This window comes from Nannobrachium achirus (assembly GCF_963921795.1).
Source record: "Nannobrachium achirus genome assembly, chromosome: 11".
NCBI classification, from domain to species: domain Eukaryota; kingdom Metazoa; phylum Chordata; class Actinopteri; order Myctophiformes; family Myctophidae; genus Nannobrachium; species Nannobrachium achirus.
In genome coordinates, this window is record NC_137820.1 from 25,534,939 (window position 1) to 25,556,351 (window position 21,413).

Below are 21,413 nucleotides of genomic sequence, written 5' to 3' on the forward strand. Positions count from 1 at the left end.
ATTTGGGTTGTTTCCTCTCCTGCTCTGCTCTACCGTACATTGTTACAGTGGGTAACAAGATGTTGGATTTGAAACTGGATTAGTATTCTTGTATTTGTTTTACTGAGGATAAGGTTAGATATAACTTTAGGGTTCAGCATAGCTTTACTGAGGTTAAAGGACAACTCCTCCCTAAAACACTGTCTTCTAGGCTCATTTTCCTACTTATATTGATCCAAAAAGACTGTCCATGGGGTCTATTAGGCAAAAATGCCCCTGTTGTCCAGTTTCCCCAGCAGAACTATTGCTTTTACACTATTTGTTGTATTCAAAAGTGATTTTCTTTTTCATGAATGTCTTACTAGTTGTCATTACAAACACATCCATGCCTTGGTTCTCCCACACAAGCCACCACAATCTCATAAATCATGTTTTGGGGTGAGCATTCGGCACAGGTGCCAATCAAAGTGACTGTACTGGCCAATCACAGGGCATCTTGTCCGGGACTTGGCAAAACACATAAGAGAATAACATCTGTTTAGTGAGGGCTTGTGTGGGACAACGATGACATGTGGGTGTTTGTAATGACAACTAGTACCACATTCATGAAAAATAAAAACACTTTTGAATACAACAAATAGTGTAAAAGCGATAGGCTTATAGGCTCCACTCTATGCTATGAGAGCTGCTGGGTTCTGCTGGGAAAACTGGACAGTCTTTTGGGATCAATACAAGTAGGAAAATGAGCCTTGAAGTGTTTTAGGGAGGAGTTGTCCTTTAAGATTAGGAATGGGTTAGGTTGAACCGTTTAGGCATCGTTTACCGAGGTTACGTTTAGGAATACCAGGCAGACCGTTCTACCTGTTCTATTCTGGAGGAACAATTGATCTGTGATTGACTAGTTCATTTTTAGGCTGACCAAGGATAGACTACATCCCATAGTCTAAAGGGAAGATTAATAATTTGGCTAATCCATTGCGTGCGACCATCACTCAGTGACTCAGTCAGTCAGTCAACAACATATTATGCATCTATAGGGCTGGTCCAAGGCCCAGCCAAAAACAACACAACATGAATTCATTAACTGCCAATTAGGGCCGGTCAGGGCCACAGCCAAAAACAACACCACATAATGTCATTATCTGCCAATTTTGCTGGACAGTCTTTACAGTGTACACAGTCGCTGCTTGTTCATCTATAATGGGGATTTATTTTTGCACATTTGATTTGGCTATAGCATGATATTTTGTTAAACGTAGTTTCGTTTATTTCTGTCAATAATGTAACAGCATAAAGTTTAGATCTCATAGGTAACACATAGGTAACTAGAAGCAGTGCTCTTCCGAGCACAGGTCTCCACCAGGCCAGGCGTCCTGGTGGTGTTATAATAGGCCAATGTAAAAAGGGTGGCATGTGGTCTTCGCCAATCTTAGACCTTTCATGGCAGTCGGACGCTGCATGCATGATTTGAGTCATTGTGTTCCAAAAAATGTGTTTTGCTAAAGTCTACCTGCTGGTGGCGCTATAACAGGCCAATGTGAAAAGGGTAGCATTTGTTCCTTGACCTAGTGGGAATATGTGTGGCAAAATTCACGGTAATCGCAAGCTGCGTTGATGATTTGAGGCATTTTGTTCAAAAACGGAGCAATCCTGCAAACTTTGGAAGCTAATATTAGCCAATTAGGATGGAATATGAAATATCAGACGGATCGGACTTGATCACATGACTATATACTGTGTACTGATTTGCATGATTGTTGGAGAAAATCTGATGGAGGAATAGCAAAGAATGTGTTTTACATAAGTTGTCCTCCAGGTGGCGCTATAAAAGGCAAATGTGAAAAATGCAGGGCAAAGGTTTATCCTTAGCCTCTAGGGAGTGTGCATACAAAGTTTCCCAGTTATCGGTGGAGTTAAAGGTAAAAACACAAATTGCCCTGTTATAGCGCCACCATGAGGCTGATTTGAGAAATTTGAAATGGCATTTCTTCCTCGGCCTAGTGGGAATGTGCACGCCCAATTTCACCAAGATTGCACGCTGTGTTCATGATTTGAGGCATTTTGTTACAAAACTGAGCAATCCTGCAAACTTTGGAAGCCAATTGTAGCCAATCAGGATGGAATATGGAAAATATGACAGATCCATGTTGATCACATGACTGTAGAGATACTGTCTACCGATTTGTAGGATTTGTGGACAAAATCTCTAAGAGTAGTGTACAGAAATGTGTTTTGCAAACATTGGCCTCATGGTGGCGCTAGAACAGGACCATTTGAAAAATATGGAGCAGAGGTTCTGAATTGGCATCCAGGGAGTGTGTGTGCTTATTTTGGCATCGACCAGGCCAACGGCGCCAGAGATTAGCTGGTAACAAACTGGATGGACGCAAGGACGCACGCACGCATGGACGGACGGACGGACGGACGGACGGACGGACGGACGGACGGACAGGGGCGAAAACATACTCTCCCCCATGCCTTCGGCTGGTAGAGACAATAATGGCTATAGCATGATGCAAGATGGCAGGGTCCACATCTGAAACCATCAAGGACAGAGGGGATAGAAGTAGTAGTAGTAATTGGGTGAATAGGATTCCTGCAATACAGACAAGAGCCGCGCAAAATAACAATTCGATTTACTTGTCTAAATAAAAGAGTGACCCTAATTATATGCTATTACCCATCATTTTGTGCAGTACCATCTCACCTTCACCGAGGCGTGACCGATCCCCGTTCAAAAGACAGAGATACTGCCGAGTCAGCCACAAAGTGCCTCTAATGCAAGTGTCCAATGAGCTGATCCCTCTTTCCGCTCCTAGGAGAGAGACAAGCACATGGACACAACCCAAAATCGCTGCCTGCCTCTAAGGCGGCCTCACTGCATGACTGACTGAGTTCCCATCCCCAGCATCTGCACCTCCATCTACCTATCTACTTGATTGACAGGCTGACTGCCATAGCATCTTCTTCACAGAGAGCCATAATCATTTCGATGTTAACGCCGCGCCATTACGGTACGAGGCCTGCCGGAGCATTTATAACGTACAACAGCCAAGTACAGCAGCACAAAGCCCAATTTACATAGAAATGACCAAATTACAGAGCACCAGCACAGCCAATGGATGCTATCATTCAAAGTGACTGCTACAAGTAACCTCAAGCAGGTCTCCAATAGGCTACAGCCTCCGGCTGGGCTGACTAACATTCAACAGAGAGCGAATGGTCAGCTACAACGAAGGAACGAGCTGACTCGGCAGTGTGGCGGTATTTTGTCATCAAGTGTCATACGTCCCCCTGCCCTTCTGTGTATCGATCTCCTCTGTACTACAGGCGGTGAAAACACAAAATTCTTGTGACACAGTCAAAGCACACAGAAAACTAGAAGCAGTGCTCTTCCGAGCACAGGTCTCCACCAGGCCGCGTCCTGGTGGTGCTACTGTATAATAGGCCAATATAAAAAGAGTGGCATATGTTCTTCACCTTAGATCTTTCATGGCAATCGGACGCTGCATGCATGATTTGAAGCATTGTGTTCCAAAAATGTGTTTTGCTAAAGTCTACCTGCTGGTGGCGCTATAACAGGCCAATGTGAAAAAGGTAGCATTTGTTCCTTGACCCAGTGGGAATATGTGTGGCAAATTTCACGGTAATCGCAAGCTGCGTTGATGATTTGAGGCATTTTGTTCAAAAACGGAGCAATCCTGCAAACTTTGGAAGCTAATATTAGCCAATCAGGATGGAATATGACATATCAGACGGATCGGAGTTGATCACATGACTATAGAGATACTGTGTACCGATTTGCGTGATTTTTGCATAAAATCTCAAGGAGTAATATCCAAAAATGTGTTTTACATAAGTCGGCCCAAAGGTGGCGCTATAAAAGGCTGATGTGAAAAATGCAGGGCAAAGGTTTATCCTTAGCCTCTAGGGAGTGCGCTTACAAAGTTTGAAACTGATCGGTTGAGTTATAGATAAAACCACAAATCGGCCTGTTATAGCGCCACCATGAGGCTGATATAATTAGATTTAAGTGGCATTTCTTCCTCAGCCTAGTAGTAACGTGTGTGCGCGATTTCATGATAATTGCACTTTGCGTTTGTGATTTGAGGCATTTTGTTCAAAACGGCTCAATCCTACAAACTTTGGAAGCCAATCTTAGCCAATCAGGATGGAATATGCAAAATCGGACAGATCCGTGTCGATCAAATGACTGTCGAGATACTGCCTACCGATTTGTAGGATTTTTGGACAAAATCTGTAAGAGTAGTGCACAGAAATGTGTCTTCCGAACATCGGCCACTAGGTGGCGCTAGGAAAGGGCCATTTAAAAAATTTAGGGCAGAGGTTCTAGATTGGCATCCAGGGAATGTGTGTGCTGACTTTGGCAGCGACCGTGCCAACGGCGACTGAGATTAGGTGCTCACAAACTGCGAGGACGCACGGACGGACGCACGGACGGACGCACGGACGGACACACGGACGGACGGAGGGGAAAACATACTCTCCCCCATGCCTTAGGCTGGTAGAGACAAAAATAACCAAAAGTGGAAGAGCACTAATAGCTCCACACAAATTTCCCAGGCAAATATTTTTGTAGCTTCGAGCTTGTAAAGTCTCTGTAAACTAAAGCCAGAGTTATACTTGGTTGCGCGTGGGAGCTTGCAGATCTGCTATTTTCACACAGGAAGTGACTGACAAGCTTAGTAATTCATTGTCTCCACCAGCCGAAGGCATGTATGTAGAGTATGTTTTCCCCTCCGTCCGTCCGTGTGTCCGTCCGTCCGTGCGTGCGTGCGTCCGTCCGTCCGTCCGTGCGTCCTCGCAGTTTGTGAGCACCTAATCTCAGTCGCCGTTGGCCCGGTCGCTGCCAAAGTGAGCACACACATTCCCTGGATTCCAATCTAGAACCTCTGCCCTAAATTTTTCAAATGGGCCTTTTCTAGCGCCACCTAGTGGCCGTTGTTCGCAAAACACATTTCTGTGCACTACTCTTACAGATTTTGGCCAAAAATCCTACAAATCGGTAGGCAGTATCTCGACAGTCATGTGATCGACACGGATCTATCCGTATTTGCATATTCCATCCTGATTGCCTAAATTGGCTTCCAAAGTTTCTAGGATTGAGCCGTTTTGAACAAAATGCCTGAAATCACAAACGCAAAGTGCAATTATCATGAAATCGCACACACACATTCCCACTAGGCCGAGGAAGAAATGCCACTTAATTTTTTTTAAATCAGCCTCATGGTGGCGCTATAACAGGCCGATTTGTGGTTTTACCTATAACTCCACCGATCAGTTTCAAACTTTGTAAGCGCACTCCCTAGAGGCTAAGGATAAACCTTTGCCCTGCATTTTTCACATCAGCCTTTTATAGTGCCACCTTTGGGCCGACTTATGTAAAACGCATTTTTGGATATTACTCCTTGAGATTTTATCCAAAAATCACGCAAATCGGTACGCAGTATCTCTATAGTCATGTGATCAAGTACGATCCGTCTGATATTTCATATTCCATCCTGATTGGCTAATATTAGCTTCCAAAGTTTGCAGGATTGCTCCGTTTTTGAACAAAATGCCTCAAATCATCAACCATGCTTGCGATTACCGTGAAATTTGCCACACATATTCCCACTAGGTCAAGGAACAAATGCTACCTTTTTCACATTGGCTTGTTATAGCGCCACCAGCAGGTAGACTTTAGCAAAACATATTTTTGGAACAATGCTTCAAATCATGCATGCAGCGTCCGATTGCCATGAAAGATCTAAGGTGAAGAACACATGCCACCCTTTTTACATTGGCCTATAATACAGTAGCACCACCAGGACGCACGGCCTGGTGGAGACCTGTGCTCGGAAGAGCACTGCTTCTAGTTTTCAATGAGGGGAGTGTTCAAGTAGATGGGCAAGGGCAATCTGACAGGCGTAGCCGTAGCAACAAGCAGGCAAGTTGACTTCACTCACTTTTTTCACATGAGCATGTGTGCAATGTGTCCCCGTGGATCCATGTGTCGCACCCCGTGTGACAGGTTTTGTAAATGCAAAATTGACACTGAGAAGCATCAGACATGAAAGAAGGGTTATGCTAAACAGTGGTGCAGTGTTGCAGATGCCTTTCCGGATTTAGAAAGGTCATCTGCTTCTGCTTGTTGGGCCAAGAACAACCGCATGTCTGGCCAGCAAATTTGGGCCAGTCACATCTTTGTCTGGCACTGACGGTGAATCACAAACCTTGTGCACAGCATTAGCATAGAAATATCTTCATAAAGCATACAGCCTTAGCTAGGTGTACGCACCCAAGAATGAGGCTCATTCAACAGTCAAATTATAGATTATCTTTCCATGAATGTGACGAGTTATTCTAAATATTCTTCCCTTCAAAAGACTAAGAAAACAGACATTTCCATAAGCATACTAATTCAAATTTACATAGAGATGAAGCTGGATGCAAATGAGCACAACTCTGCTTGAAACAGGTCCCCTGGCTGCACCGAGGCGTCGGCAGGCGTCACTCAAAGGATTACAAAAATCCGCCAAACATGTCAGTCAAATTCTGGGTGATGTATGACTTAAAGCAGATAATAAAAAAATATGGCACTGTAGATGATGGAACAAAGGATTTTGGCCTGTCATATTAGTTTTCTGTAAGAGAAGCATTTCAATGGAGTTGTTCATAGTAGGGAAAAAACACAATTTTGCAACTGGTTCTTTCCGGTGTTTATTTTGTTTAGTTTTAGTCATAGTCTTTTGAATAAAATTCCATTACATTTTTCTCATATTTTAGTCATCTGAAATGTTTTAGTTTTACAGGTAGTCTAGTTTTAGTTGACTAAATATCCAACAATTTAGTCGACTAAAATTTATTTTGGCTGTAGATCTGCTATTTTCAGCTATTTCAGCTATTTTCAGAGTCAACACCCAAGCTGTTTTTTATTTGTTGACAAAATAGTCAATATGTGTAGTCTTTGTTTTAGTCATCATATTAGTTATTTAGTTTTCGTCAGGGAAAAAAGTCGATGAACATTTTTCGTCATAGTTTTAGTCGACGAAATCAACACTGGTTCGTTCACTGGGCTAAGATGGAAGTAAGCTTGAGCCCTGCACTCTTTACCACTTAAGCCCTGTTTTATACTTCTCCATGTGAGTGTCGTACGAAAATAGCTGATCTACAAGCTCCCTACTTGTCGTAATGTGACACAACGTGAGATTTTTGTGAGATGTTTGGGAATGTAATGACATGCCCGAAATAGAGTTGCCAGGTTGACAGTGGTTACTAATTAAAAACACCAATGTGTGAAGCTGTGAAGCTAAATGAAGGTTATGACTCTCCGCAGGCCATGCTCTGACATTTGTCTTGATGCCACAAATAGCCAGTGGTGGTAAAAGTACTTAAATGTGTACTTAAATAAAAGTATCAATACAGCAATGTAGAAATATTACTGTTACAAGTAAAAGTCTGGAATTCAAAATGTACTCAAAGGTTTCTAATCATTGTAGTGGAGTAAAAAGTACAATGTTTGTCTGTGAAAAGTAGCAAAGTAGAAGTAATAAAAGTAATGAATATAGAAAATACTCCAGTAAGTTAAAAAAAAACCTAAGGGATATTTCACTTTCCCAAGAATATTTGGGTAATTTTATTGTATACTCCCTCACGTAGGACAGTATGAGTCACCAGAACCAAGGACGTGTGTTCTCGATGAATTTATCATGGTTAAAATGGAGTTTGAAGTTACAATGGGTTTACAATTTACAATTTAGGCATTTAGCAGACACTCTTAATCCAGAGCGATTTACAATAAGCAAAGTAATACATCAATGCATCAACATCAATACATCAAATGCATAGAAATAGTGATTGATCTAAGAAAAAGAATGTAGGTAGACCAAGAAAAAAACGTTATATAAAAACCTAAAAAATGCTATCTAACTTACATGTACATGTATGGTCACTGTGGGTAGGCGAGTGCTACGGTAAGTGCTATGGGCTAAGGTGGAGTCTGAAGAGGTGAGTCTTCAGACCACGGCGGAAGCTAGGGTGTGAGTCTGCTGTTCTAAGTGCGAAAGGGAGTTTATTCCACAGTTTGGTGTGGTAGAAAGAGGATTTTGCAGTGGATAGTGAAAGGGAGAAGACAGAAAGGAGTGAGTGAAAGTAGGAGAGGTCATCTGGTTGCTATGTTTTGAACCACTTCCTTTCTGCTGCCCTGAGAGGTGTTCGCTCAGTTCTGAGGGTTTCAGATAGCCAGGGAGCCGGTGGACGTTGCTGTGTCAGAGAAGGAGGGGAAGGCATCTGAGTTTGGAAGGGAGGAGAGAATGGAGGAGAGAGTGGAGGGGTTTAGGGTTTTCAGGTTACCTCGTCAGAGGGTGAGTAGGTTTAGATCGAAGTGTAGAGAGAGGGAGAGGGAGAAGGTTATGAAGTAGTGATCAGAGTATTTTAGAGGGGTAACAGAGAGGGTAGAGGGAGAGCAGGCTCCGGGGAACACAAGGTCCAGTCCATTACTCACTTTGTGGGTGACAGAAAGGAAGGGTGGAGACACTTCTCTCCGCAGTCGGTAGGTTGAAATCATCCAGTAGGGGCTTACCATCCTCCGGAAATGAGCTGATCAGTCAAGTTCTTCCAGAACGTTCCGAAGGGTCCCTGGGGGGGTGATAGAGCACAATGATGATGAGAGGCACCGGTTATGTTATTGAAATAGCATGACATTCAAATGTGGAAAGAAAAGGTGAGAGAGGTTTAAGATACAGATATTCCATTTGGGGGATGTTAGTATACCTGTGCCACTCTAATACAATCTGTGGGACACGGGGTGTATGTGCTGCAGAGAGGGCAGCAGGGGTAGCCGTGTTATCGGGGGCTATACAGGTTTCTGTCAGCGCAAGAAATTGAAGGCCTGGCCTGAAATTAATCCGGGCATATTTCTCTTTGCTGCCGAATGACAGTTCCAGAGGCCGCCTTCGATAATAATGGGTGAACGAGGTTGGTAGATGAGGTTATTGCATGGGGTTACTGTGACGGGGAAAGTAGTGTCTAGGGCGACAGGAGGGGAACAGGGTAGGTATGGTAGAGAAGTACATTGTACAAGGATTTTTTTACATTTTTTAATATTATAATAAAGAAATAAAGAAATATAATAGTGCAACAAATAAATATTCTGAGTTTCTTAACTAACCTTGTCAGCAATCCGGGGTGGTCAGACAGAGCACAGGGCTCCAAATGGCTTTCACACCGCGAGTGATAGGCTGAGGTGAACTGCTCCACTATATATGCAACAGGGGTGCCTGTTGGATGGGTGGTGGAGTCAGAACAAAGCAGCCAACCAGACAGAAGAGCTAAGCCAGGTTTCAAATGAATATCAAATATCTATACTGAATCGAGCAACTTAAAAACTGTCTGGGGTGCTCCCAAAAGCCAGAGTAGACGATAAAATCACCCAAATAAAATGTGAAAGTGAAGTATCCCTTCAGTTACTTTACACCTCTGCAAATAACTGCTGTGCTCTATTACTTTACTTCAAAACAAGGGGCAGAGCTTGAGGGGAGCGCATAACAAATGTGATGAAGCTAACCAAAATGTATTTTTATGGCATGAAGCTACCCATATTAAAGAAAGATGCGGGGAAGGATAAAAAAGCACAGCCAGGACAGGATGAACTATTCTTCTTTGTAAAACAGCATAATTGGGTACACGCAACAGCAGTAGCTTTATCATCCATCAAACATTAATAGAATGATAAAAGAAAAGAAACAGTAAACAATTGGTAGAATACATCATAAATCCCTCTTGCCAGCCAGGCGATTCTTTCTGCGATAAAAACCTCTCTTCAACTAAGCGTCTTAAGACCATTTCTGCGATGTCATTGCCTGCTAGCATCTAGTTATGATTGAATGAAAAGATGCACTAGCTCAATGAGAGTAGCAGCCATTTGTGATGGAAACGGGACAGGAAGGACGTAATCTTCAAACTAATCTTTAAAATGCAGCCACAGCTAGGGTGGACAACAGCTGGAGAAATGTATGAGCTGGCCTGTTCCCCCGTGTACGATTTACTCTGACAGAGATCTGGGGGAAAACACAAAAAAAACAACACAATCCCACACACCAGGAAGTGACTGTCCATAGAAACACAACATAAGCCATCAGAGCATATCGTCGTTGTCGGGTAGAAACCTTGTATCTCCAAAACCGTTTGTTTTGTATGTATCATTTTAAAAACGATTTAAACTAGTGAAAACAGCCGATCTACGAGCACACAACGCCTCGCGGTGCGAGGCGTTGTGTGCTTGTAGATCGGCTGTACTTTGCGAAAGAACGTACACATTTGAAACTTGGAGATATGAGGTTTCCACCCGACAACGACGATATATAGGGAAATCGCTTGTGCTCGAAAGGCCTGTCTCTCTGTCATGGGTAATAGGTTTTTGCTTTACATTATTGCACCAAGACTCATATTACAGCAAAATCCTTAATGTTAACTCTATCTGACAGTGTAACTTATGGACTTAAATTAACACTCACTCACTTGCTGTTTCTTATTCCGTTTTCCTTTTGTTTCTATTAGAAACCGGCTGGTGTAGTATTTTCTGAGGCCCATATTGATTTTAGAGGGGCGGTGGGGGTTGTGTTATGATTCACCACCCACAGTGCATTTCCGATATGAGTATCCAAAGTTATCCTATTCGAAAGGGAGTAACTTGACAAACTCTGCAAAAACTCTGCAAAAGAAATGGGAGATGTCAATTCGCACTATTGCGATGTAAAATCATGTAGGTACTCTGTAATCTGAGCCAATTAATTTCAATATCAGTCAAGCTAGTTATACTGTATATGATACATAGAAATAATACATTTTGTTTAATTTGGTGACACTCATGACTCTTAATAAAACTGAAGATTTCGTACTCTATATCGATATGAATAATCATACACTATTAAAGCAGCAGCTCATACATAACAATGATTTTATGTCCCCAGGACAAATATACTGCAATACAGTGAATGTTTTCCCTACTGAAAACAACAGAGTACACTACACAGCTGTGTCTCTCTTCACTTCAGATTCCATTTCACTGTAAAATGTGTGTATGTGGCCGTGCAAGGCGCACGCATGCATGTGTGTGTGTGGCCATGGCGATCCGCCCTCAGCTACTCTGGAATGTGTGCAATGTGGAGACAAAGATCAGTGTGTTTACCTGTAGTCTGGGCTCAAGTCTGCTGTGAGTGACTGCTCACGATATTAGCATTTTACCACTTTCAACCTGGCGTCCCTATTTTGGGCATGTCATTACAGGCAATGTTTTTTTTAACTTATTCCAAAATAATTGCAGATCTACAAGCTCACAACACAACGTGACATCTTGTGAGATTGTGGATCAGCTATTTTCATCATGTGTATACTGTATATGGCTTAAAGGGGGCGTAACGTAAGTCTCCTCCTGGTTGAATGAAATTGGTGATCCACCTGAAAATAGTTTATTTATTAAAATTAGCAGATGGTACTCCTGATAGCCTACGACTTCCATTATCAGACAAATGTATTATCCTGGGCTTTAGCTAAAGCATTGTGAGCTAAACTACTTGATAACTAGCAGAGCTGAGCCTGTCCTTGCCCTTAGCTTGCTATCTGTCAAACAAAGTGCCGTTATCACCTCAAGTCGATAACATTAGGGCAATCAAGAAGGGCCCTGATTTTGTGACTTATGCTGCATTCACACTGAGAGAAGCCAAGCTAATGGTTGGCTTGGTAATTCAATGTAACGTCCAAGCTTTTTTTTTCGAGCATGGACATTTTAAAAGCTGGTTTGCATAGAGATAACATTGAATTACCAATCCAACCATTAGCTTGGCTTCTCTCAGTGTGAATTCAGCATTAATCCTTGGGTGTTTTACTTTTTAGACAAACCCATGGCCTGGAATCATGGCCCTGGCACTCACCAGCCCCCTGGTCCCTGGTCCTGGTCCCAGCCCCCAAGTTGTCCTTCATGTCCCGTGTGCCCACTGCCCACTCAGCTGTGACTAAGTGACTCTCCCTCCAGTATGTGCTGCGTTTCATAATGAAATCACTCAGTCATGAACAGGAAGTCCCCTGCACTGTGCAGCCATGAAAGAATGCCAGCTATGTCCGTCCACGGGGCCCACTCCTCACTAGGACAGAGACAGTTAAAATCAGCAAGCCTCCTTCCTGGCAAAAGACCCCGTTGTTTGTTAACTTGTTAGTCTTTTAGACTTCGAGTAATGCTGTTTCTTTGGATTTAATTGAGCATCAGCAATACATATCAATCTTTGACAGCCTTTTGCTGCTTTTAATTTAGATGTTCTAAGCACAAATAATACGTTTGGTTTAATCTGGTGACACTCGTGATAGATATAATATAATAAGTTAAGTCAAGTTGCTTTCTTTGAAGGGTAAATACTTTCCACTTTCTCTATAACATAGAATATTATGTTAAGGCTTCCTCATAGCTAACAATGATTTGATGTCCCCGGGACTGCAATACAAATCAGTGAAAGGCTTCTCTACTGAAAACAACCGAGTTTGTATACACAGATGTGTCTCTCATTACTTCAGTTTTCTTTTAGCTGGAAAATACATGTGTGTGGCGCGCGCGCGCGTGCGTGTGTGTGTGTGTGCGCGCGCGTGTGTCTCTCCTTGGCAACCCACCCTCAACTACTGGAATGGGTGCAATGTGGAGGAGAGAAACACCAATGTGTGTACCTGTGGTCTGGAGGACCCTGGACTCGTGCCTGCTGCGGGCCCCAGTCTGTGTGTGACCGCTTCGGGCCACTTTCTACGTGTGACCTCTGCAGAACTGGATTGAATCTATCAGACGACTGGCCAGTCAGTGATTAACTATTATAGATTGGATAAAAGGCTTCCGGTCAAGTGGCAGCAGTGGCCAATGAGGCCAGTGACACCATGTGACACCACGGATGTGCCTAGAGATTTTATTGCCTCTGTCTGGGCGAAGGGTGGCTAGAAGCTGGAGGGGATAATTGTATGCACTGCGCCAGACAGGAAAAGCACCAAACACATTTAAAAGGCTGTTTAGCCATAAAAAAGAAGGAAGGGTTTTCTGGTAAAAAGAGAATGAATGAAAATACATAAAATAAAATAGCTACTGTAATCTACAAGATGAGAAGTTCATTTTCCCTTAAGCTAAAGCCTGAAGACAGATGCAAGGCAGGGAGGAGAATGGAAAGGAGGGTACACGTCTGGTTTAGACATGCAGACCTCAGTCTAGCATTGTTTTTAATCCCTGGCGTCTGCAGACCGTCGTAAATCTCCCCGAGTGTTTAGTCACTGGCAAGACGTGCCTTCGAGCAAGACGCCCAGCTGCAAGCACAATCCTCACTGCAACCCCGCCCCCACACATCATCATCCTTCATCCAGCCCAGCAACAGCCAGCAGCTTACCGTCTGTTAACTTGACCTGCTTTTCCCTACACAGGTGTCTGCAGACTCTGCACATATCGATCCTCAAGCCCTTATTACAGCCACAGCAGGCAGCAGGCCGCAGGACTGGAAAAGGCACCCAGCTCACCTGCCTCAAACCACCAGCTGTGTCTCTCTCTAAACCACTAATCACCGAACTAATAGGGAGGAATAGAGATTGATGCCACTGATACACATACTGTAAAACACTGATTGTCAACCCTTTTCATTTTAAAGACCCGCAGTTTGATGTACATTGGGCCAAGGAACCCATCTGATGCATTTGTGTGTGTGTGTGTGTGTGTGTGTGTGTGTGTGTGTGTGTGTGTGTGTGTGTGTGTGTGTGCTAAGGTCTCAGAGGCACTTGCCCGTCGGGCACGTACAGGTCATGTTCTACTTGCCCAAAGGTCATATCCACTTGCCCGAAAAGTAAATTGTGTTAGGTACATTTTGTTTTTGATTATTTACTTACATGCCAATTCTGGGGCTGTGCGATATGGACATACCTCGATATTTATGCCCAAACTATCTCAATATCTATACGACTTATTTTTAATTCCACACTCGTCCACAGACATTTTGTGTTGTGTTTATAGTGAACTAAAGACAGTTGTTTCCCCACTCAAACACACTTGCCCGTCGGGCAACCTGAAAGCAATCTCCTGCCCGAACGTTTTATTTACTTGCCAAGGGCAGTCGGGCAACCGCAAGTGTCAACCCCTGTCGGACTTCCAATTTAATCGCTACAGGCCCATAAGGGTCCATTTGGTTCGTAACTATCATTTAGAAGGGGACCCCGTTCTCACGTTGAGAACAAGTGGGAGGACAGGAGAAGGGAACATCATGCAGCCTAAAACCAGGGGTCTTCAACGTTTTCAGGCCAAGGACCCCTTAGCTCTGAGAGAGATGAAGCAGGGACCCCCACTACATATCGTATAAAATTAAGTTGCAGATTAAAAATGTACATGGATTATTACAGTTTAGACTTGACAGCAATATCATCTGTGACTGTGTAGGTTGGATTAATATGTATTTTCATATTTAACCACTTGAACTGTCAATACCTACTAGTCTGCTCTTCTTTCCCCTCTACACCAAACTTCTGTTCCAAAAAATAGCCGATCTACAAGCTCGCTGCCAGGCATTGTGAGCTTGTAGATTTGCTATGTTTTGGCTAATGCTCCACTAAGAATGCTAGGGTTCAAGTGATCAAACATGATCACACAAAGATTTGGCGGACCCCCTGTAGTAACTCTGAGGACCCCCTAGGGCATACATGGGCAACTGGCGGCCCGGGGGCCACACGCGGCCCCCACCTTCACTTAATGCGGCCCGCAGGTTAATACCGGAATACTGATATATTATTGATTTCAGCTGTTATAATTCCAAACATGACCTGCTTTAATTCCATCAGTCTACCGTATATTAGTAGCTTAATGACTAGTATAGTAGTATTAAAATGTATTCTTTTATGTCCAACGTATTTAGGTTCATAAAGTTAACATGAGAATATAACTAAATGCCTTTGAAATTAAATCAAAATGTTACATTTCAGGATTCCAATTCAAAAATAAAACAAATAATTCAGGATTCCAATTCAAAAGAAGCAAAAATAGCCGATCTACAAGCTCAAAACGCATCGCAGCGCGATGCGTTTTGAGCTTGTAGATCTGCTATTTTTTGCTTCTTTTGTTTGAGATACTAGAATGACAAAGTACGTAGGACATAGCAATATGCTATGTGGCCCTCTGGAGTGAAGGTGGAAATATAGTGGCCCTCTCCATCATCAAAGTTGCCCACCCCTACCCTAGGGGTCCCGGACCCCCTGTTGAAGACCCCTGGCCTAAACAGTTATAGCCAGTGTGGAGGATCCACGATTCCACGCTGGCTCCACCTGCATGCCTGTCTCCTCTGGAACAGGGTGAACTGTACAACACAGCCCTGCAGCTAGCCATCAACAAAAGGTGTAAAGGAAACCAGATGAGATGCAGGATAGAGGGGAGAGCCAGGGAAGGATGGAAACCATTAGACCTTCAAACGCTTTATCATTGACATCCCCTCTGATGTGCCCCTGGGTGTACTAGATCTAGTGGATCAGACTCTGCTCTGCCCACAGTGGAACTAATGAGGGAAAAGCCGCTTTCAAGTGGGTGAAATTAAATGAGTGTTGCGGTGAGAAAAAGTGACAGCCTATAAGGCAATGACACAACTGACCCCGGGGGTGCAAATATACTTTACACGCCGCTCCTAAATTCCTTTCACAGTGATAAAATGGATTTCCCCCCCCCCCCCCCCCCCCCCTCCTTACCCAATAGCTTCTCTAGCCAGGCTCTCTAATGAAAGTAAAGTAACCATTAGTTGTGGGCTCCTTTATGCCACGAAAATTAGCTATTCTCCTTTGGCTATGGCCATTTACATGACCAGAATAATGAATGAACGCATCTAAATATAGCATCAGCTTCCCTGTAGTTCTAAATGGGGTATAATTACTCGGTAGCCTTTCACTGTTAGTCAATGTACATTTTCTACGTAGCGATAACATATCTGGATATATTCGGTTTTACAAGTTTAAACGCATTTCAAAGGGTAGGCTACTAGACTGACTGACTCACGGCACTGATCCTGTTTTTTAATAAGGGGGGCTTAGAGATTCCTGTTGTAACCTGCTTGTGACTGACAGAATGACTCCTCGGTAACAGCACCACGGCAACGCATTTCAACAGCACAATGGGGACCCTGTGGCAGACACGCACAAAACCCTTTATATAATCCCCCGGGGACACCCACAGACAAGCAAATGTTTGACCCACCATTGTAATAGCCTGAGAAGGACTTCAATAAGAAACACAACTGTCCCGACAATAGTTAACTTAAATTACAATATTTATCAAAAAAGATGACAGGATTTGGAATGTTACAATGCACATTAAGTTAGTGGCGCTTCAAAAGTCCAAAAATGGATTGACAGACAATATTTACACAGTACTTACAACATGTACAACATATTATGTTATTATGACATTAAGGCTGGATTTACAATCAAGAAGGTAAGTAGCCTACATGAGAGCAGGTGCTTGCAATGACAATTGGTTCTGCAACATAGGCTATCTTCTATAAAGAGACAAATATTTGCCGATACAAATTAAAGTAATACAGTATTCAAGAGTCAGCTCATGTTAAGGCTTTAGGAGTGTATCTCAAGGATATCTGAACACAAAGGCAAGAAGCCAAAAAGCACATATTACAGGCTGTGGTTACACGTCATCAATATACCCATTACATTGTGTTCCTTTGCACGTCAGCAGATTTGTGTCAAGTGAGTGAAAGGCAGAACATAAGAAATGCATTGACTGTGACCATGTCTCACTCCTCTCTGAGGCATGTTATGAAAATGCCCTACAGGGCCCTCGGGGGAGGTTATAAACAAACGTTGTCCAGTGTTCATAGTAGGCAACACATTTTATTCACAAGAGGTAGTTCAGCTGGAATCTAGAGACAGCTTTGTGTAATGCGCATTGATTTAACACAGGTGTGCCAGATCACATCTTGCAGCGCTCATATTTGTCAGCAGCAGGCGAGAAGAACTAGACCCCTTCACCTGTGTGTGCTGAGAGGGGGATCTTACGTCAAACCTTTAGTGTTTATTTAACTCAGAGTGCAAAATATGAGTCTATTTGGGTCATTTCTTACACTCTCAGAGTCAAATGACTGAACACCGATTTTTACTGTGTAGTGAATGATGCTCACAGCTGGCTAAACCTCCCTTTGCAATGCAGTATGTGTTTGTATAATCTGTCGATTCTGTCTTGCAGGACCCCCGCGTGCTCGTCCGAGAGAAACCCCAGCAGCGACGACAAAGGCTCGTTATCCCGGTAGCGGTCCAGGAGCCTCGTCCTCGCGTCCCGGCGCCTGTGCAACTCCGCCACGCGCTGGGCCGTCCTTCTCCTGAACACGCACACGGAGCCCAGCACCGCGCTGTGGTACTTCTCCCACATGTTCAGCACCCGGTAGCCGTGCACGAGCCCGGCCTCGTTGTCTATGAACACGAGGTCGCCGCGGGGCGTCCGGAGCAGGTTGTTCGTGTCCCGCTCCATGACGCGCGGGTCCCACTGCAGGCTGAACAGGTTGCTGACGAGCCGGTCGAAGTTGGCCGTCAGGTAGTCCAGCACGATCAGGTCGCTCCACTGCACGAGCTCGGCGAGCTCCGCCGCCGTCTTGTTCCGCAGCTCGTCCCGCAGGGGGTGGAGCCCTCCCAGGCCACCGGCGGCGGAGGGCTCCACCCCCTGCGGGACGAGCTGCGGAACAAGCCCGCCGCTGATCTGCCCCCCGCTGCTCTGCTGCTGCTGCTGCCTGAGCGGCGCAGGTGTGACGACCCCGGTCAGGTTGGAGACCCACTCGGTCAGGGACACCACGGCCCGCTCGCCCCACTGCAGCGAGCCTATCCTCCGCCTCACCGACGACCACTGGTCCCCGTCCGCGTTCAGCTGGGCCAGGACGAGAGGCGGAACGTTCGTGATGCCCAGCAGACTGGCCAGATAATACGTCAGCGTCTCCCCCAGGACCTGGTCGGCGTTGATCCCGTAGCGGACGCACGCTCTGGTTCCGTCCGAGAAGGTGGCGAGCTGGTTGGATATCCTGCCGCAGCCGGGCTCCAGCTTCACCACCCGGTGGCCCCGGGCTCTCTCTCGCCAAGCCCGGGCGTGCTCCTCCGTGAAGCCGACGTGGAGGTTATCGTCCAGCCGCTTGTTCCAAAAGATCCCCTCCTCCACGGGGGAGCCCACCGGGTCCTCCCCTCGCGTTGACCCCGTGTTATCTACATTCATGCGGTAACGATCGGTTTGATCCCGCACATTAGTGAGGTTGTGAACCTCCAGCCCGACGCTATTACCTCCCCCCGGGTGAAGTCTGTGCGCCGCGGGGACGGCGAGCAAAGTCCGGAAAGTTTTGGTGGAAAGGTCCGCGGGAGGACCTGGGCGCAAAGACCCCAGATGGAAGCCGCGTTTGTGTCGCTCCAACCGGTTCTCCAGCGTGTCCCACACGTAGAAAACACTGGCACAAGTGCACAGAAAAAGCAGTGCAAATAAGTTGGCCGAAACAGCCCTCATGGTTAAGACTACCGACGGGTTATCCTTCCTTCTGGTGCGACGGGGACGCCTCCACCGGGTTCGGGATGAATTCTACGAGGTTAACGGATAAATAATCCAAGTTGCTCCGTCGTCCCGTTGCCCCATACAATCCAAAACCGATCCGCTCACATGCGGACTGTTTGGATCACAGGAGTGTCCGCTAAACAGCGTCAATCGCATCTCCTCCTGTCCCGTTTGGGTGCAAAGTAATCCGTCTCTGTCGATAACAACACTGTGTATTTAAAGCCATAAGCCATAGAGCAGCAGATATTGTCAATTAAACGTTCTTCGCATCGTACGGGTACGGCTCTTTCTCTGTGTTCCCATCCCTCTCTCCAATGGGTGCTGCTGCTGCTGCTTGAGTTTGATTTGTGTGGCTCCGGCTCACAGACACTAGGCGGTGGGACACGTGACTCTCCACCGAGATGGGAGGCGTATCATGGGAAGGAGGGTTCAGAGACGAGCAGAGCAAGTGTACCATATTATGTAGGGCCAAACGACACAGCATTAGTAGATAGAATCAGATGGGAGGCGGCCATTATGAGCGGCACGCACTAGTTTAGGCAATTTTGATTGAACGCTAACTTATCTGTATTTAAAGTTAAACCTGTCGGCTAAATAGTGGCTAAAGCCAGGAAGGCACAGTATGCTTAATGCTTATAGACCTACAGCAGCCTATATAGGCCCTATCTTCTCAGGCCCAGTCACTTTTTTATTTCAGAAATTTGACAAATTAAACTAATTATTGAAATGCACAAGAGCCAACTTCCTGCACAAAGGAAACGGATGGTTTACTCAATTTACCACTTTGTATCTTATCATAGTCATGCATATTTCAATCACAGCAACTCATCTCAATCTTTAAAAATATGTACATGTGCGTACAGTGCACACCCCTAACCCTTCAGAATATTCACTGTCAGCATCCTTGACTCACTTCGTAATTCAAGTCATATGTATCCTAACCTAAACCATATAGCTTCATAATCGAATTAACTGTTCGGTTTTATAACATCATGGCATGCTAAATTGCCTGAGTCAGAGGAACCGCCCCAGACAAGAACACTCAATTATCCAGACTAAAATAGTTAGAAGTCCAGCAATGCATGGTGCTCCAAATGCCAGCGGTAGCTGCAGGTGCCCACAGATTGTTAAGAATTAATGACTTCGTGCTAAGAGTCAGAGAGGAACAAAGTGCTAAAAACACAACTACACGACCTAAATAGGCCTATATATCATGACTAGGGCTAAAGAACATTGCACGTTACTTACTACTTACCTCAATGATAACACTTTCTTAAAACACCCATCTATAATGTATAGCCTATAGTAAAACATACACACAATGCATTATAATGTAACAACATGGTATAATAACAGTGTGCTCATAATGCTATATAGACCTATATATATTTATAACAACAATAATCACATTATAGGATTAGGATTAGGACCACAATATAGGCTCAAAATACATAATTACTGCTCACTTATTTGGGCCAGGATTATAATGTAGGTCTATAACAATTATCAATGATGTAATACATAATAATAATTTTAGAAATAACTATAATCACTGTTATATAATGCATTATAGTGTGATTAGGCCTATACTACACATGGTCTTTGGTTGCTTTATATAAAGGGGGGAGGTGTATTACATACGCAAGAACAACACACAGAATGATTCTACATTCACCTCCAGGAATGTCATTACTTTACTTAAAACACAAGTTATAATACCGTAACTTGTAACAGTGATTATTCTGTATTTCACTTATGATTCAATATATGATCCTCACTTGACCTTGTAAGTCTTACCCAATGCTTAGTTTACAGTATGTGCTATGATTATTGTTGCAAAGCATTATGAATATGTATGAGCATAATTATACAGTGTCAGTGTTATAAGCAGATTATGGTATGTTAGTGCTGGTGCATTATAGCCATGGGCTTCATAGAAAGTGTTACCAACCATTTGAATAATTCCCCATTACCTAAGGTAAATTGGCACCTGTGCAAGAATGTTAGGGGGACATTGGTGCGTAAAAAGAATCTGCATAAATGACATGCATGAGTTAACGACACTTAAAATTATGCTGTATAATAATTAATGTTATGGAAATAATGTGTCTTTTGCGGCTAACTTTAACTAAAGGTCTTTAAACCATACACTGACTATACCGGAAAATATTCTTTCCATCATTAGTGCCTACTGTATATCTTTGTCAACTGTCTCACTGTGTACAGTACATGCGTGTGCTTGTAATGCCACACGTTTCTGGCAGGCCTGCTAGTGTATTAGATTTCCTGCTTCACCTTGAACCAGTAGAAGTCGCCTCTCCTGTCACTTTTCACATTGGAGCGCCGTAACAATAAGGTGTCAAGATTCCAGAGTCCAGACACGAGGAAATGTAGAAGGTTTGTAAGTGTACACTGTTGGAATTCCGTCTGGCGGGGTTTAATGCGTTTTAGGGGGTCTGGAATAACCCTGTACCGCCACCATACTGACTCGCTCAGTCTGCAGCAGCATTTGTGCTGGTGTCCCTTTCCCTCTCCACGAGTGCAGACATGTTCAGATATCAAGCCTATCCGTTTTCCCTGCCATGTGTTATCTGCAGGTCAGTGCGCCTCTGAGCCCCTGCCTGTTACATTCCTCCCTCAGCCTTAAGGCCCATTTCCACTGGGCCAGATAACAGATATCTGGAGATATTTCTCCAGATATTTCTCCATGCAAAGTGGATGGTAGATACAGATAAAAAAGAAAATTGCCACAGATAAAAGTATCTGTGGCAAATATCTGTGGTAGATATTTTTTTTATCTGTATCTACCATCCACTTTGAATGGAAAAATATCTGGAGAAATATCTCCAGATAT

At 44.2% G+C, this 21,413-nt stretch overlaps 1 protein-coding gene across 1 annotated transcript; it reads right to left on the reverse strand.

Annotated features, from left to right (window-relative positions):
• Positions 1 to 17,152: 17,152 nt before the first annotated feature.
• Positions 17,153 to 18,514, reverse strand: fjx1 (four-jointed box kinase 1; the record flags this gene model as incomplete). The annotated part of the gene is made up of 1 exon (XM_080736971.1): positions 17,153 to 18,514. The coding sequence occupies one exon, from the start codon at positions 18,512 to 18,514 to the stop codon at positions 17,153 to 17,155; it is 1,362 nt and encodes a 453-aa protein (XP_080593097.1).
• Positions 18,515 to 21,413: the final 2,899 nt, after the last annotated feature.